Consider the following 17745-nt stretch of genomic DNA (forward strand, 5'->3'; position numbering starts at 1 on the left):
GGGGTCAGGTTATGTAATAGCCAGACTCTAGGGGAGCATTTGACTTCACACTTTTTATTACGACACCTAAATGATCTATTCATAGCTGCTTCTTATTTTGATTGAGCAGGTTTGCGGGTAAGTTTTTCCCCTCCTGAAGTCACTGGAAGCAGAAGCCAGAATGTCAATAATACATTGTTTTGTTAGTACAAAAAAAAAAGAAGAGAAAGCTCAGTCACTTTTGCCCATCTAGTTATGTCACAATCATTCTTGTTGATCACCAAGTGTCATCTGACTACGGCGTGACTGGCATGAATTATACATTTAAATAAAAGAAGATGGCACAAGAATACGCCCTTCGGTGCCAGTGGGAGGGGTCAGCAAACTATAAACTCAGAGGAGTCCCCTCACTGCAGCCTCCTCTCCCTTCGGATTTTAACTTACCATCCTTGTCCCGTCAGTCATACTTCAACTGCTGTTTAGTACATTAGGCTGCTTATCAGCTGCTACTGTTTACAATCATGGCCATCACTAAGGCCAAAGTAGCCATAGGATTTATAGTGGCAGGGATCCTGGCTGTGGTCTCCGGAATCATTCTCTTGTTTGTGGGTCCGGCCATAATGAAGGATCAAATTATCAAGGTAAGTTCTGTCACAGTTTGGAAACTTGACCGCTGAATCCTGTTTATCGTGTCTGTTTTGGTTGTCTTTAAGGAATCAATTTATGGGCTGACCATTTTTTTTTTTTTTTGTAAATTAGTTTACACAAAGAAGTGTAGAATATCAAATAAACATGTATTTGTCTGTATACCTTGCAGTATAAGTGTCCCATGTGCTCTTTTTCTCTGTACGTTCAGTTTTGGAATGTACAGTTTTATGTTTCTTCTGGTTGCCTCAATATAATGTTGTTTCATCGGCTTATGTGCTTTGCTCTGATGGTTACATTTTTTTTTTTTTTTTTTTACAAACGTTTGTAAATAAACTAAGGCAAGTACATATGCATTAAAAAAAAATCCAATCAAACTAACTTTGTTAATTATCATAATGAGGGAACGTTCCGCTTGTCTTGTCTTGCCTAATCAGAATCAACTTAATTGGACAAGTTTTGTTCAGGCGACAAGGAATTTGCACAGTTCACAGCACTGAAAGTATCCAATGAATAAGAATCCTGTAAAAGGAAATCAACAATTACAGCTACAGTACAACTACAGCCAAGCACAGGTAGAATAGTGCAGCTAATGAGATGAGCCATAATTGTGAGACTGGACTTTTTATTTGTGAGAAAACAGACTATTGGTGCCTCTCAAATTTGCATATATTTTCCACTGTCCCATTCGTGTGCATTGATATCGAGAATTTTTTTTTTTATAGATGTCTAAAGTATTTTTTATTTATTTAAATATTAATTTTGACAACATTTACAAACAAACAGCAATGTTTACCAAACATAATGCCGGTACATATTAAAAAAAAAAAAAAAAAAAAGATATCACACTACTGCTTATGCTCATTATAAATATTGTTTTTTAAAAACTCCTCAGCACTTTGCTATATTTTTTATATTCTATTTTCGAATAAACAATTTGCTTCTTTCGCCGGAGCGAAGCCCAGAAATCACAGCGCTCCAGTCGACTCTTGTCCGAACAGCGACAGCCGGAGACGAGCTCTAGCTAGCTAGACTTAGGTGGGGAACCACGTTTCCCAGAATGCTCAGCGCGGCGGAGGCGTGACGCGAAATTATGGACACGGCAACAATGAGATCGGGAGCACGACAACAACAACACAGATACGCGTGATTTAAACAAGAAGGGGGGGGAAGTGCGCCGTGCGGGCGCAGACTTTAACCTGCGGAGGCTCCCTTAAAGACGGCCGGCACGATGCAGAGGGAGATCAGTGGTCAGCCGTGTCGCTCCGAGTCGCCGCGGTCTGTTTTTTGCACGAACGAACTCGTACCTCGGATAGTCGGCGTCGGCTGTCAGTGAAGCTCGCGGACATGGCAATTCATAAAGCTAATGTCGCGATCGGGTTTATGGTGGCCGGGGCGATCGCAGTTATATTAGGGCTTGTTTTCACTTTCGTGGGACCCATCATCATCGATGACCAGGTTGTGAAGGTAAGCAGACTGTTCAGTTTGACTTTTTTTTTATTTTTTTTTTTTTTGAGCGTTGTCACTCTGCCGGTGAAGTTTGTTCTTTCTCAGACGCTCTCAACACGGACGTGTGTTGATGACAACAACACGCCGGCTGCACATGTCACACACACAGTGGATGTGTTATTACTGCCAAAAAAAAAAGTCAGAGTGTCCACAGATTTCAAATTTCCCAGGGAAATTTGTCACTTTCTTTTCCGACAGCTGTCACCGCGCGCCGGGTAGAGAAGATGGGATTGGAGTCCGCAGTCGGGATGGGCCACTCCGATGTGCATCTTCCAAAAAAAACCACAAAAAAAAAACCCAACATGACCAATCTTAGTGAGCCGTCCAATGCTTAAAGCCTGGCCGATGGCCTTGAACCCAAGGAACGTCTGGGTTGAGCGCAGAAACAACCAGTTGCCTTCAGTCCCACTCGTCACCACATAGTTCACCTTCGGCAGTCTTTTTTTTTGTTTTACTGGCAATTTCAAAATGTACGCAAGTAGTCAGAAAGAAAAACGAAATACATAAGCGGCCTGTAAGACGTCCAGAGGTCAAAGAGATAACCCTGCGATGTGAGGAAATTATTGGTGGTGTCAGGCGCATCTTATCTCCTGCGATAGTTCTGATCCCTCCACATAATGTCACAAATCCACATTATCTGCTGCGGCATGTTGATAGATGATAGTGAAATGGTGTCCATAAAGTTGAAATTGCTGCACGTTTACACACACACACACACACACACACACACACACACACACACACACACGCACACACGCACACGCACACAAAAACAGTGTTTTGCCAATTTAATTTACCGGACCGACTTCCTCACTGACACCAACTGAAGAGTCAAAATCTTTATTTGACATCCGTGCAAACAGGAAGAAGTAGAAAGTGGAAAGTGCCAATTTTCCAAACACTCCACCGAGGTATTAAAGTTACAACACAAAAATATAATGATAATAACAATTAAAGCTGCAAGCAGGGTTTGTGGGACTGAGCTGCCGTGGCCGCCGCCGTGTCCGCCGCCGACCCCCGATTACCCCCGACCTCGGCCGACGGCCGGTATAGGCACTAGCTTACGCACCAGCTTACACGTTAACACGTAATGACAAGTCTACTGAGACTAATTATTATTATTTATTTATTTATTTATTTTTTACAGTTTATAGGTAGAGGAAGGAATTCAGTGGTGCTCTTACCTTGCCGAAGTTAGAAAATGTTTTTTCCCTTGTCTGACAGGGTATTTAAGTGTCACAATTTGGACATTCTGTTCCCCCACTTTAAGTCTTTAAGAAACAAAGCAGTTTCAACCGGGTCTTCGCCTTGCGATGACCTGCTCTGACTTCAGAGCTGGTCTATCGCCGGGGCTCAGTCCCCAATGATATAATAATATGATGAATAATATTAATAACATTAGTATTATTTGTACTAGTGCACTTTTAACAACGTTGAAACGTTTCAACAAAATGCTTGACATTAAAAACTGAGGTTCATTTGCATTCATTTGCAAATGATAAAGTACTGCTATGTCGATGTTGTCTTTGTTTTGAAAAAAATCCGAAATTCATCAAATCAAAGACAAAGTCATGTGACAAATTATTTATTTGTAATTTAGTTTATTGTGTTAAAAGTTATGGTAGCATACATGCAACACGTTCAAATGTGAAGTTTATAACACAACCGTGCCAAACGAGACTGAAGTTTTTAATGAATAAAAGTGTTCATTTCTGAAGTGAAAACCTTTCAAAATAAGGTTCCCTCTGCTTACTTTTTCTTGTTGATTGTATTTGAACCTAAGTGTCAAAATAACTTGGTCAAATTTTATTTTAACTAATTAACTGTGGTGAGCTGCTACTAAAATGATGAATATTGATCATTTTCTGGATTTATTGTTATAAACAAATTCAAATTTTTTTTTAGGCACCATTTGTGGGAATCAATGCATTTTCGTGGCCAACATATCCAGAAAAAAACAACAATGAAAAAAGAGATGCCGCTGGTTTAATTTGAAGGTGCGCTGGAATAACTTCTCTCCCCCTTTCTTGCCAGAACACAGTGATCGACCCAAATAACGACTTAACCTACACCACGTGGAGGGACGTTCCGGTGCCGTTCTTCATGTCCGTCTACTTCTTCAACGTCCTGAACCCAGATGAGATTCTCAAAGGAGAAAAGCCCATGTTGGAGCAGAGAGGACCTTATGTGTACAGGTACACAACGTCTCCCTTTAAGTTTCCGCAAGGTTGAAAAAACAGGTTTAGAGGCAGGCTTGACAATATGCATTACCATGCAAAACGCTTTACTGTGCATGAGTTGACGTGTTGATTCATAACAAACCAAATTAGGCCCCTTAAATTTGGGTAAATTGGGGTGAAAACGTCTCTTTCTTGTGTCGTTGCCAAATTTAAACATCAAATTGTGCCGTGTGTTGAAGCCTCTCTGTGTCCTACAATGTACAGGCAGCATTTTCTTTCCTTCTTTTCATGGAGACATGTTCTGGCCGCCGTAGTGTTTCAGTCATAGCATACTTCCGCATATTGATGTGTGATGAATCGTTGTTTCGCTGATGTTGACTGTTTTTTTTTTTTTTTTTTTTTTTTTTGCAACTTCAAGTGCTTTTAACCTTCAAAGCAAAAATCACAAGACACAAATGTCAGTGATGAACGTGGAAACTCGATGCTTTGCCATTGGCTGTTGTGAAAAACTTGCACGAGACATGTAGAGATTAGGCATAGAAAACAAAAAGGAATCACTTTGTAACATGCTAGTTCTACACATACAGGCATTGGCCGTTCAATGAAAAAAAAAATAATTTTGCTTCCTGTCATCTTCCCTATCTCTCTTATCTGTCTGTCCTTTTTTGTTGATTGCCCTACAAGGTGAAGTTTGATGGTGTTTCTTCAACAGGGGTGAAGGTTCACAGATGGAAAACTTCGTAGCTTTTCTTCCGTAAAATGATCTGGTTTTTTTTTTTTTTGCTAAATGTGGCAGCCCTGTCATTGGCGTTTTTTATTTTTCTATGTAATACTCAGAAAAAAGTTAGCAACATTCGACTCTTGGGTGGAAAAAGTAAAATGGAATCTGCAAAATGGAAACAGTTCAGGCCAGTGCGATGTTATGTTTTGAAAGTTGAAACATGCTGTCGCCATGTCTTCACCTCAAACAAGAGTTTTTTTTTAACGTCTCAATGACTTCCTGGGTGAACTCTTTGTTTCCGTGTCTTTGACTCATGGTGTCAAAGTGTGAACAGCCTGATGAAGGGGACTGTTTCAATACAAGCTGCCACTGAGACCAGAAGATTTAGTGGATCAGTTAATTGTGTTTGGGATTTTTGCAGTTAATCGCAGAAGGTTATGCAATAAATCCCGAACCACTAAGCGGTTGGGACGCATGGATTCATACATTAAGAGAAATAAAATGAATCTGCAAAAATATTCTGAAGATTATAAAACGTTTTAGGTGCATTCTGAAATTCCCCCTGAAAGCCAAATATCTCAAACTTTTGAGCAGTGACCTTATTTCTGGTTGGTTTCATACATTCTCAGTTTCATGTAAAACTACTTCAACTCCTTTTTTTTTTTCTTTTTTTTTCAATTTTTATTAATTTATCCAGAAAACGCATCCAGAAGGACAACATCACCTTCAACGACAACTACACAGTGTCCTACATGGAATACAGGAGCTACTACTTTGAGCCGTCCATGTCTGCCGGGAACGAGTCGGACATCATCACCATCCCCAACATGTTGGTGATGGTACGGCCCCGTCGCTTCCGCCTCTGGTGTCGCGTCTTCGGGATCCGCCGCCGGCCTTTGGTTTCTCACCCACGTCTGTGTTTCCAGGCCGCGGCAGTGATGATGGAGAACCGGCCCATTTTCCTCCGCCAACTGGTCAGCTCCACCATCGGGTATTTCAAAGAGGAGGCGTTCGTCACCAAGCCGGTGGGCGAGCTGATGTGGGGTTACGAGAGCAAGCTGGTCAAATTCCTCAAGAAGTACCTGCCGGACCTGCCCTTATCGGAGAAGTTTGGCCTCTTCAGCGAGGTAACAGCCGCCGAGCGTATCGAGGGTTCAGCACGCGACTCGCAATATCCTTTATGATTTTGTCGTCCTAGTAAATAGAATGAGCTTACCTTATCTTCCTGCGTCATAAAAAGAATAGAATGTTCTCCAGGATGAGGGCCTGTTTGATAAATATACAAACCAGCAGTTTATTCAGTATTTATTACATTCAAGTCCAGACCAAATCATATCTGGCTAACGACTGTTAGCAGCCTGAGAAACACTGTGTGATGAGTTAAACGCAATGAATTGTGGATGCCGGAGATATTTTTTTTTAAAAACTTTTTTCTTTAATAACATTGAGTCTATATGAGTTTATATTTTAAAATACATTATTTTTCAAATTTCTGTGATTGTCCCATCTGTGTTTCTCTAACAAGGCTTCTCCGTCTCTGAATGACTATCAAGTTTTAATTGTGTTGATTTGCACTGTTTTCTTCTTTATTTTGTTTTTATCTGTAGCACTTTGAGATTTTATTATGAAAAGTGCTTTATAAATACATTTTAATTGTATTATTATTGTTATAAGGTCAAGCAATTTGTTTGTTTGTTCATTTGTAAATCTCCTTTTCTTTCTTTTCTTTTCTTTTTTAAATACACAGTTCAACAACTCCAACACAGGCCTGTTCACCATCGGCACAGGAAAAGACAACATCAGAAATGTCCACAAGGTCCACAGCTGGAACGGCCTGACTGCTGTAAGACACTTATTCCATTCCAGAGTAGACACAATTTCATGTACATTTTTCCGGGCTGCTATAATCGTAGATTTTCCTTTTGTTTAAATAAAAAAAAAAAAAAAAAAAATTGAACTGAAAAGCTGCCCTACTGGAGGACTCCCCAGTGCAACATGATCAATGGAACAGCTGGCCAGATGTGGCCTCCCTTCATGACACAGGAGAGCACTTTACCCTTCTACAGCCCCGACGCCTGCAGGTGAAAGTCTGCAAAAGTTTTGGTCCTGGCGCTGAACGGACCAGGTCACCCACCGCCCGACTGCGTGGCTTTCTTTCTCCTCAGATCCTTGGAGCTGGTTTACGAGCGTGACGGGGACATGCAGGGCCTCCCCCTATACCGATTCGTGGCGCCCAAGACCATGTTTGCCAACGGGATCGACTACTTGCCCAACGAAGGCTTCTGTCCCTGTCGCCAGTCCGGTCTGCTCAACGTCAGCAGCTGCCGATTTGGTGAGTCCGCTGTGCTGCCTTCAGACTGGGGGTCTGGCTCAATGCCAAGCAGTAGTTTGGAATTATATGTGGAAATAAATGTAGATTAATCCAGATTAATCCCAATGGGTCACTTTGGACACTTCTGTCCTTAAAGACTTAGGTGTATAGTATATAAATTAAACTGACATTTCAGGGTTAAGCAATGTCTAAGCAATAGAGCTTAGAAACTATGTAAGTGGTTGTTACTTTTGTCAACATTTTCTGTAGATTTTTTTTTGAGGTCAAGTAAAACCGTGCTCTTAAATGTACTTAAATGTTGGTTAACCTATTTGGTAAATGCGTTTACATCTCCCGAACTGCACCGCAAAAGTAGTTTCAGTTAAAACGAACGAAAACGAACCCTATAATAAGATGAATTTAAGAAAAGAAGAAGGACATTTTTGGTGTTTTTTTAATCATCATCATTTGTTTGAAATTTTAGTGTAATTTTTCTTGGCATAAGCCAATCATACGTTTTTTTCCCTACGTTTTTTTTTTTTTTTTTAAGATAACAAGTTAATTTCCTTTTGTCCCCCCAAAATCTAAACATTTTTTCTCATCAGAAAAACTGCAAAAAAAATTGACAATTTGATGAAAGATGTGGCAGATCTATATATATATATTTGCTCTATTTTCTTTTATCTTCACTAATATTTGATTTTAATTGCTGTTCAGCACCTTGAGTTGCAAGTCATTGTATGAAAGGTGCTATACAAATAAAATTTGATTGATTGATTGATTGATTGATATATATATATACACATATATATGTATATATATGTGTATATATATATGTGTATATATATATGTGTATATACATATGCATATATACATATGCATATATATATATGTGTATATATGTATATATACACATATATATGTATATATATACATATGTATATATATATATATATATGTATATATATATACATATACAATTATGTATTTTTTTATTATATGATATATATGTGGCCCTGCGATGAACTGGCGACTTGTCCAGGGTGTCACCCTGCCTTCGCCCTAAGACAGCTGGGATAGGCTCCAGCAGACCCCCGTGGCCCTGATTTCAGGAAGAAGCGGGTATAGAAAATGAATGAATGAATGATATATATGTTTGTATATATGTTTATTATTGGCACGCGAGAAAACCAAGTTGCTGTGCCAAAACTCCGCTGCGAGACGTTCAAACCACCTTTCTCTTGGTTCCACAGGCGCTCCGATGTTCATCTCCCAGCCTCACTTCTTCAACGGCGACCCAAAGCTGCTGGACTACGTGAATGGACTTAATCCGAACAAGGATGAGCATGGACTTTTCATCGACATCCATCCCGTGAGTGAACGGCCGCAAACGCGCAGACATTGGCTGGTGGATTCGTGGAAACACCCTAAAAGCAACAAGCATAAAAAAAAAAATCTTATCGGTAGTGATGGCTATTTTTTTTTTTATGGCTAGATATTCTAAGAGGCATAAGTGTTATTTCTAAGAAGCAATTAAGCCACTAAAATGCACAATCAAGGTGTGATAGCTGATGCAGTCAAGTACATGCAATCCCTTTGACATTGTAATAATCAGCTGTTTATTGCCGGAAGGACTCAGTTCGAGGGTGGAAGAATTTACAAGTGGTCATATACTGTTGATACGAATATTTGGTGGACGCCTCAAAACTGTTCACGTTGTGAAATGCAGGAAACAAAAGGCCATCAGCAAAGCGACATCTGCTGTCATGATGACATGCCTCCGTGACTTCACAGAAACAGCGCAGCGCTGTCCGTGTTTGGCATTGGGCGTAGCTTATGTTTGATACCAACACTAGGGTATTGTAGCATTGATTATAAAATATTGAATCATGATTATATTGCCAAACATATAAGTCCTCATGGTGGCGCCAACACTCTGACTCGATGGGTATTTATCAGCTTGCCTAACTCTCGTTTAATCGTGGATGCAATCTCTTGGCTATCAGCAAGTTGGGTTGATAACCACCATTATCTTGTTTGTTGGTGTCACTGCTAATTGGCTAAGCTGTGCACTGTGGGCCTGCGGTTAATGTTTCTCCACGTGGTTGGACAACAAAACGAACAGAATGACCCATTAGCCATGTACAGCTCCCATCAGGCTGCTTCTATTTTCATATTTTCATTGTCCCAACTTGTTAGATTTAACTTTGCGTGTGTGTGTGTGTGTGTGTGTGTAGATGTTTCGTAGGCGAATTAGCCATTAGCAACAATCAACTGCTTGCTAACACAAATAACTCATCAGCCAATCACCAAAAGACGACCTGTTAAAGTTTTAAGCGGACATCAGAATGGGGCTAAGACATTAGATGAGTTGAGATGAGAGGAGACAAGACATGTGTCTTGCCTGGTTCCGGTCAGGTCATGAAGACCCAATTGAAGAATGAACTCAAAGGTAGTGATTTTATTGCGGGACAGTAACACAGTAAAAGTGTGCTGATGTGTCAGATAAGTGCAACCGCTGCGGGACAGATAAGGCCATTGCAACGACCGCCACATTTCACCTTGATTCATTATGCAAGTTGTGTAAACCTCGCAGAGGCCCTGTCGTCAGCCGTTATCAACGTCGCGATAAGGTAATTGGAAAATCAGCCATAGGACTTTAATTGCACTTTTTGTAGTTTAACTGCGTCGCAGAAACAGTACGTGCTTGCCATAAAAAGTACAATCACTGTTGATAAGAAAATAGGTTTTGGCCTCCCTTCTTGAAGCTTTTGCATGCTGGTTTGTAGCAGTTACAGAAGATGATACGTTTCCCAACTGTGATTGGCGTTTTTTTTGGTAACTGTCTTGGAAAGGGCCTATGAAACAACCTGCATGATGAGACCCGATCCAAAAGAATTTGGAAGGTGATGGGACGATTTACACTCAATTCTCTTCCGTCTATCGAACCTAATCTAAAACAAACAAAAAAACAAGTAGCAACAACAATCAGATTTTGGACTCCAGTTGAGCAACAGCTGATACCTGCTGCCCGTCTGGAAGCCTTCATTGTGAAAACCTGCTCTTTTGAAGGGATACTTTTGCCGTCTAACCATCCCAAAGACATCGAAAGGAATTAGGGCTGTCAGTCGATTAACATTTTTAATTGTGATTAATCGCATGGTGTCCTGAGTTAACTCACGATTAACCGCAACTTAATTGCAAATTATTTTTTTTTACACTGCTCTATATGCGGGCTCTGTTCCTCTGTGTGAACCAGGCGTTAATCGCGCGTTAAAAAAAAAAAAAAATAGTTTGAGTGAACTTCGACAGCTCTAAAAGTAACGTTTTCTGTTTCCTTTTGTCACGTTATTCCAGCATATTGCTTTTTTTGTTGGTCCTCGAGGAAGAACTTTCAGGATATCCCACTTAAGGAGACAATTTGTTCACTGCGCTGCATTTGCTGACTGTGGTAAAAAAAAAAAAAAAAAAATCTATGTGCTGCAGCATCTTTATAATTGGTTGCAGAAAAACTGGGAAATCGGACATTAGTGGGGAATTCATGGCTCATGGTATCGGAAGAAAAGTAACAGCTTGGGTATACTGCTTAGTGCGAGATTTAAGGCTTAACATGTTTTCAATTACAGGGGCACGAAATGAGCACTCAGTGACTTTACACTGGACATGACTAGTAGCAACGATTTTTTTATTTTTTTAAATTTGTTTTTAAAGTGAAGTTGCGACAAGTTAACGGCTTTAATGGTCTGTGGAGAATTTCTTGCCACTCGTGTCGTTTTCGTGATCGCTGCTCGCATCGGAGCCCTTGCATTTCGTTGCAAGGAAGGAACGTGCCATCTGCTGCTCGGGGACATTTAATTTCCTGCTGTTTCAAGTAGTGAACGCTCGATTCTTTCCGGATCTCCGGTGCCAGAGAGTCATAAAAACATCAAAGTGAAAACATTTGTGTGACATAAGTGCCAGGTGGCCGAAGAAATACGATTGAGAAGTCACTGTACTTACGTCACTTGGTCCAGTCTTTCAGACTGGAGGTACAGTTGGACTGTGCTTCCAACCACGAGTGTTGTGTCGGGCTGTGGATCATTGTTTCAGACATTGAAGTAGAAAAATAATGAAGAATAAAATTGAAGTAGTAATGTAACCAAACTAAACAAACTGTTGCAAGTGTTTCAAAGATTTTTCCCAGAACATGTTCTGTACTTTCATTGTCTATACAACACTTTACCAATGTCGCTAGTTAGAAGCAGAAAGCTAAAGCGGAGGCTAAATACAGTGGGCTGTTTTTTTTTAGAGAGAGAGCAGTAACTAGTGGTGCACAGCTGCTCCACTTTGGACCTGAATGAAATATAAAGATCTGACTTACAATATCAGTTGGACATTTTTTTTTTTTTTTTTTTGCATACAGTTGCATAAAAATCCTTTCATTGGATATTGACAGCTTTCAATATTTCTCAACCTTTGCTTTAAACCAGCAGCATCCGTCTCTGCTACTTGGTAACAATGCGTCAGTAGAACACCATATTTTCCCGTGTAGGCGACGCTGTGTTACTCAAAGGTGTCTCTGTCAGGGGTTCCCACACGCATGTGCCAAGATTTCTGCTTTGAAGCGACTTCGCTTCATCCTGGAATCCTTGGAATCGCACCGCCACTCGGCCGTTCCTCCCATTGTGACATTTACGTATCAGTGGCACTCTGCGTACAGGGTGGAGGAAGCTGAACTCCCCCCATCATGACCCAATCACCTCGTATGTACATGATGTCAATGTACAATGGCTTTTGAGCTCTCCCCCCCCCCCCCCCGGAAATATACGATCTGCGGCGCCTGGAGGAAGTGGGGAACATAAAAGCAACGTGTGCAAGCGTTAGCTCAAAGGGCCGCTGAGTTTGCGATCGTAAAAGGTCCGGTGTTATACCTACGGGGGCCTTGCATTAGACATCCAGAAAACAACATATTTAGCCCTCTGTTTACAGCATCCTGCAAAAAAAAAATCAAAAACACGTCACAGCTTCCTGCTGCAACCGAGGCAGATGAGGATATCCCTCTTCCGTTTCCGATGTTTGTTGGGCTGGAACTTCTTTAACAGTCAGATGGGGGACGATAACACTTTTACACTTTACGCCCTTTTTTAATTCTCCCCCTGTGAAATGTGTTTTTACAGTTGACGGGTGTCCCCCTGAACGTAACCATCCGCCTGCAGCTCAACCTCCACATGAAGAAAGTCACGGGCTTTACGTAAGACAATAAGTCCCTGAACGCCTCTCACCCCACACGTATTGTGTTTTATATCAATTTATTGTTCCGTATTCATTGTTCATCATCTGCATATCCTTCCTTTATTGCTGTCGGACTCGGCGCCAGACCTTGGTGATGCCAACATGTTTTTTTTTTTGTTTTTTTTTTGTCCTTTTAGGCAAACTGGTAACATTGCTGAAGTGGTGACGCCAATGATCTGGTTTGGGGAGGTAAGTGTGAGTCTTTTACAGACTGGGCTCACTTATGAAGTTATTGTTAATAATAACATAATATATACATATATATGTACATATATATGTATATACAAATATGTATATATATATATACGTATAAACATATATGTATATATATATATATATACGTATATGTATGTATATACATATACGTATATATATACGTATACGTATATGTATATACATACGTATATGTATATACATACGTATACGTATATATGTATATACATATATACGTATATATATACATATACGTATATATATATACATATATACGTATATATATATATACATATATGTATATACGTTTACATTACATATTTTTACAAAGTGTAATAATAGATTTTTACACTGATCTTATGTTTCGCTAAGTTTAGCATAATACCGTAATACCTCACAGTAGATTCCTGTTAATATGCTGTATTCACTTTATGCCTCTGTGTATAAACTACTTCAAAACTGTTTTGTAAAACTGTGGAGGGAAAACATTTCATTTAAATTTAAATAAAGTTTCAGTAATTGTTTTTTTGCCCCCTATTTATGGAATAAAAGTGTTGTTGGGATGCCTCCTGTCCAATCAATCAAATTTTATTTGTATCAGAATTCATGTTTTGAACGAACTGCTGTATAACTTCAAGTTATGTTTTTATGTGTTTGCCTTTGTCTCCCCTGTCCAGAGCGGCTACATCGACGGGCCCATCCTCCAAACATTTCGCACAAACCTGGTTGTCCTGCCACTTGTCATGGAGTACATGCAGTACGGCTTCATCGCGCTCGGCCTGGCAACCATCTTAATCGCCGCATTCGTGTATCACAGAGAGAGGGTAAGGCGGAGGAAACGCTCGCGGGCCTGCTTGTTTTCTTAACTGCACGTTGTAGAGTTGGCATGTTGCCCCACTAACGAGCGTAGAGTAGCAGCAGGAGTCTTCAGTGGAGATGCTGCGTTGCCAAACACAGGAGGGTTCACGTGACGTACATTACACACTTTTACTGGAGCGCTGGAGGTTCATCAATCTTAAAACTTGTTGCAACAAACGTCTTTAAAAGTCTCACTTTAAACCGAAGGTAAAAGTGTAAGTCGCCCTCATGTGTGTGTCTCTGTTATCGCTCTGGTCATTCCTCTCCATGTGTGGCCGTCTGATGATGGCAAACTGCTGCAGCCATTCAGCAAAGCGAGGATCAGATGGCTCGATTCCAACTGGTTTTGGTCTTTGTGTGTCTGCAGAAGTTGATGAGTAAGGCGTCACTGTCTTCGTCAACAGTCGGGGAGAACCAATGGGTTTGTCAGACTTTTAACTGCTACAAAAAAAAAAAAAAATCTCTTTTCAACAATCCAAATCAGTCGCCCTCTGAGCCCCATTTGATCCCAAGCCGTTCGTCTCACAGCAATCAGTAAACCAAAATTATTTGCCAAAATTATTCTGATGTCAATGTTCGATTTAATTGATCGGATGTATTTTTGTTGACTTTAATATGCTTTTTTAATTCGGTAAGAAAAGAAGAAAAAAAAAAATCAGTGTTTACATGTGTCAAAATTCTACATCGCATCCGGAGCGACAAAACCTATTACTTCTATTCAGTAAAGGTGCGTTTCTCTGCAACATCTGATTTGGTCTTTGACCTTGATCGATCAGTCTGCCCTCATTGCCGGGAAGCCAAGAGAAGCAACGACAAATGATGAAGACTCTGAATTAATCAATCACGCCTCTTCCCCACACCTGATTAACTGCATGGTTGACTGGATCAGCGCCGAGAATGAGCGACTGCATGACGCCTAATAGCTCTGCACCTCCCGCCCCCAGTCATGATGCCCGAAGCTGCTGGTTTTACCCAATTAACGACCTCATTCAAGACCGTCCAGCTGATCTCTTTTTTTTTTTGCTGTGTTTGCTGACTGGCTGACATGTGAAATGATGTGGTCGCTTTCTAGGTCTCCGATAGCGAACAGATAAAAAAATCTGACAATGACACAAAGGAGAAATATATCATGAACTCAGGTGGGTGCATGCACGAGAGTAGACACGACAAGTATGACTGCTTTGACATCTCTGTGTTTGTCCTGCAGGGCCTGTGGCAGGAAACTGCCCTTCTGCACTGTTTGCGCAAAATAACTCTCGTATGAAGTCAACAGGTTTTACAGTGGCGCACACATGTGAATGCTCGTGTAGTTTCTCTCATGTGTGACGAAATTGTGATGACATGATTCTTTTTCTCGACAGCACCCCCCCCCCCCCCTCACCCCCACTATTTAATTGAATTTGTTAATTTAATTTCTATGGCTCAACTCTTGACGCATGTCAAGGCGCTTGATACGTTACCGCTAGATTAAACCCACAGGCCAGCAAGCTAGCGAGCAACACAAGTGAAAACAAAAACAAACGTCTTTGGGAAGAGGAAAAGTCCCAGTGAGGAGGCAGACGAGCTCACGACTTCCAAGAAAAAGAAAGCATTGTTTAACAGACAATACCAGGAGTCCTACCGCTAACTAAAAAAAAAAAAAATTCACATAAAAGTCGAGCGACGACCTTGTTGGTGCGTACTACCTGTACGAAAATCGACCGGATCACTCGGATTTTAAACTCTGTCATCTGGCTCATCCGTCTTGACAACTCCTGGGCGGAAAGCATTTTTTCAGTCAGCCTGAAATGTCCAGTGCGTTTGTCACCAGCCTGCATCCTGTGAAAAATAAAAATAAAGAAATTATTACTTAACGTGAGCTTTAAATGTCCAGTGCGTTCGTCACCAGCCTGCTTCCTGTCAAAATAAATAAATAAATAAATAAATAAATAAATAAATGATTATTTGATATGATAGACAGGCGGTTTTGAATATAAAAATGTTTCAGCGACGTTGGTAAATGGACCCTTCATCCATTCATCTAGAGGACTTTTTCTTTTCCAGTCATGTACATTTTTAACGACATCCTCCGAGTTTTTTTTGTCAGCTTTCTCAAACGTCGTATTAATTGTGTGTTTTCTTTCCCTCGAACAGAAAAGTAAGCGCGACCGCCGATCAGCAGAGGGGGTGACGAGCTCATCGGACGGCGAGAGAGAACCTCTTCTGCATCATGACACGCACTGACAACACTGAAACACATTCCCACACGCACACACACGCACACATACGTGACAATGAGGACAAAAGACACACTGGTGCTGCGCAGCCCAAACAGTCCAAGGTTTGTTTTGGAATGAAGGGCTGTCAGGAGGATTGATTTTGAATGAATCATTTCACGTTAGACTGTACTGTGAAGTTGATGAAACTCTCAGCCAATGACTCTTTATGGGCAGAAATATACATATGTATATATGTATATATACATATACATATATACATATACATATATATATATATATGAATATATATGTGTGTGTCTCTTAAAATGGAAACAATGTTTGAATTGCACCAACTCAAATAAATGCATATCATGATGAGAACTGGACGCTAAAGGGACAGTCCAACTTTTTTGGCAAGCTGGCCTGTTGCCATGATCCCACGGTCAGTTGGGCCACAAAAAGACCCACAACGTTTCAGTGCGCGCCAGGCTCTTGCAATGGAACACGTGTGTTATTTTCCTGTTAAGCGATACAAATCATCTGCTACATTTCACCGTTTCCCTGCTCAGGACTTATGTTTACTTTGTGACATCTGTTTGCATTGAGGCTGTTTGGGTGGAGACGGATCTTGATGGAGGCAATAAAGGTGCCCTGTCGCTGGATAATTTAGTTCCATTATTAGAAAAGGGGTTAAAGGTTATCGGGTACATGATTTTAATTGCCTCTGTACAAACACCAAGGGAACATATCCAGTATTTCACTAACTAATGTGCCCTCTGTTGGGCAGAAACCAACAAACCTGCTGTTCTCAACTAACAAACTTCCTTGTATTTCTGAAGCGCTCAGGATCACAGAGCAGAATGGCTGCATCTGTTTGCGGTGACAATCGGAGGCAGAAACAGATGCGCTCTCCTCTGTACTCTTACTTTTCAATGTAGAAAAAAACCCAATGAAAATGAACAATGAAAATGCAGGAAATAAATCATTGTATGACCATGCAATGTTATCAATGAATAAAATATTTTGAAAACTCCAAATCACGTTTGGCTTCATCAGAATATCTTGCATTTCTTTACAGAAAGACAACCTGGTGTCTTTAAACCCACCAGGTTTTGTCAAAAGAGTTCTCCAGGAAACCTACCCTTTTGTTACTGTTTTTTTTTTTTTTTTTTTTGAAGGTGGTTTTGAAAAGTTTTAATGTTGCGGGACTGCTGATCTTATAAGAATATTCTGAGACATGATAAATATCCTAAAAAAAAAAAAAAACATACCCAAATGCGTATAATAAAGATTCACTTCCAATACTTCTAGCATTTGCCTGTCAGAGAGCTAAACAGAAAAGGCCATATCTTTGTACTGGACCACAGTTGTGTAATCACCCCCTTGTGAGGTGGCAGAGGGCAGACCAGGTAAGCTCCTGAAATCCCCCTGTGTGCCAGTGTGTGTCCACCCTGTTTTTGCCTCCGACCAAACTTGCTGTAGAAAGTCCCATAAAGCTTCACTTTTAGTGGCTAAAATTCAGCTGATATTCAGTGTGGCTGTCTAAAGATTCCTGGAGTTTTTGGGTCACTTGTTATTGCACGAGGGGCCTATGTGATGAACTACGAGTCTGTGGAAATCTGAAAAATTAAAACAATTTTAAAAGTTGGCAGGATTTTAAAAGAAAAAAAAAAAGTCAGTTGTGGCCTGCAACCACACCTGCCTTCAAATAGTCGCCTAGCTGCAGCGCTCGTATGTGTTCAGGAAAAACACCAATATGAAATGCAAAACAGATAACGTCGTAGCAAACGTTCAACACTTTTATTACTTCGTTTTTCATCGAGGTTACTTATTGGGTCACATTCCGTCATTTTATAATCT

General features: G+C 40.5%; 1 protein-coding gene across 5 annotated transcripts; it reads left to right on the forward strand.

Annotated features, from left to right (window-relative positions):
• The first annotated feature begins 419 nt into the window (after window positions 1-419).
• On the forward strand, window positions 420-16972 carry scarb1 (scavenger receptor class B, member 1). 5 transcript variants are annotated; one of them, XM_076029729.1, is made up of 14 exons: window positions 420-620; window positions 4168-4328; window positions 5732-5873; window positions 5961-6161; window positions 6782-6877; window positions 7000-7115; window positions 7200-7366; window positions 8599-8717; window positions 12502-12575; window positions 12754-12805; window positions 13507-13653; window positions 14055-14108; window positions 14760-14826; window positions 15821-16972. In XM_076029729.1, exons 1-14 carry the CDS (start codon window positions 501-503, stop codon window positions 15826-15828), a joined length of 1524 nt encoding a protein of 507 aa, XP_075885844.1. In that variant the 5' UTR covers window positions 420-500; the 3' UTR covers window positions 15829-16972. The 5 variants fall into 5 exon arrangements, with proteins under 5 accessions (XP_075885844.1, XP_075885848.1, XP_075885843.1 ...); XM_076029728.1 differs by lacking the exon at window positions 420-620 and adding an exon at window positions 1712-2091; XM_076029733.1 differs by lacking the exon at window positions 14055-14108.
• Window positions 16973-17745: the final 773 nt, after the last annotated feature.

The sequence above is a fragment of the Nelusetta ayraudi genome, unplaced genomic scaffold, assembly GCF_046127955.1.
Source record: "Nelusetta ayraudi isolate G7.1 ecotype Tasmania unplaced genomic scaffold, CSIRO-AGI_Nayr_v1 ptg000026l, whole genome shotgun sequence".
Taxonomy (NCBI): Eukaryota; Metazoa; Chordata; class Actinopteri; order Tetraodontiformes; family Monacanthidae; genus Nelusetta; species Nelusetta ayraudi.

Coding starts and splice junctions, on each gene's coding strand:
- scarb1 (XM_076029729.1), top strand. CDS start 501: ATGGCCATCACTAAGGCCAAAGTAGCCATAGGATTTATAGTGGCAGGG. Junction 7,367..8,598: donor CGTCAGCAGCTGCCGATTTG/GTGAGTCCGCTG, acceptor TTGGTTCCACAG/GCGCTCCGATGTTCATCTCC. Junction 12,806..13,506: donor CAATGATCTGGTTTGGGGAG/GTAAGTGTGAGT, acceptor TCCCCTGTCCAG/AGCGGCTACATCGACGGGCC.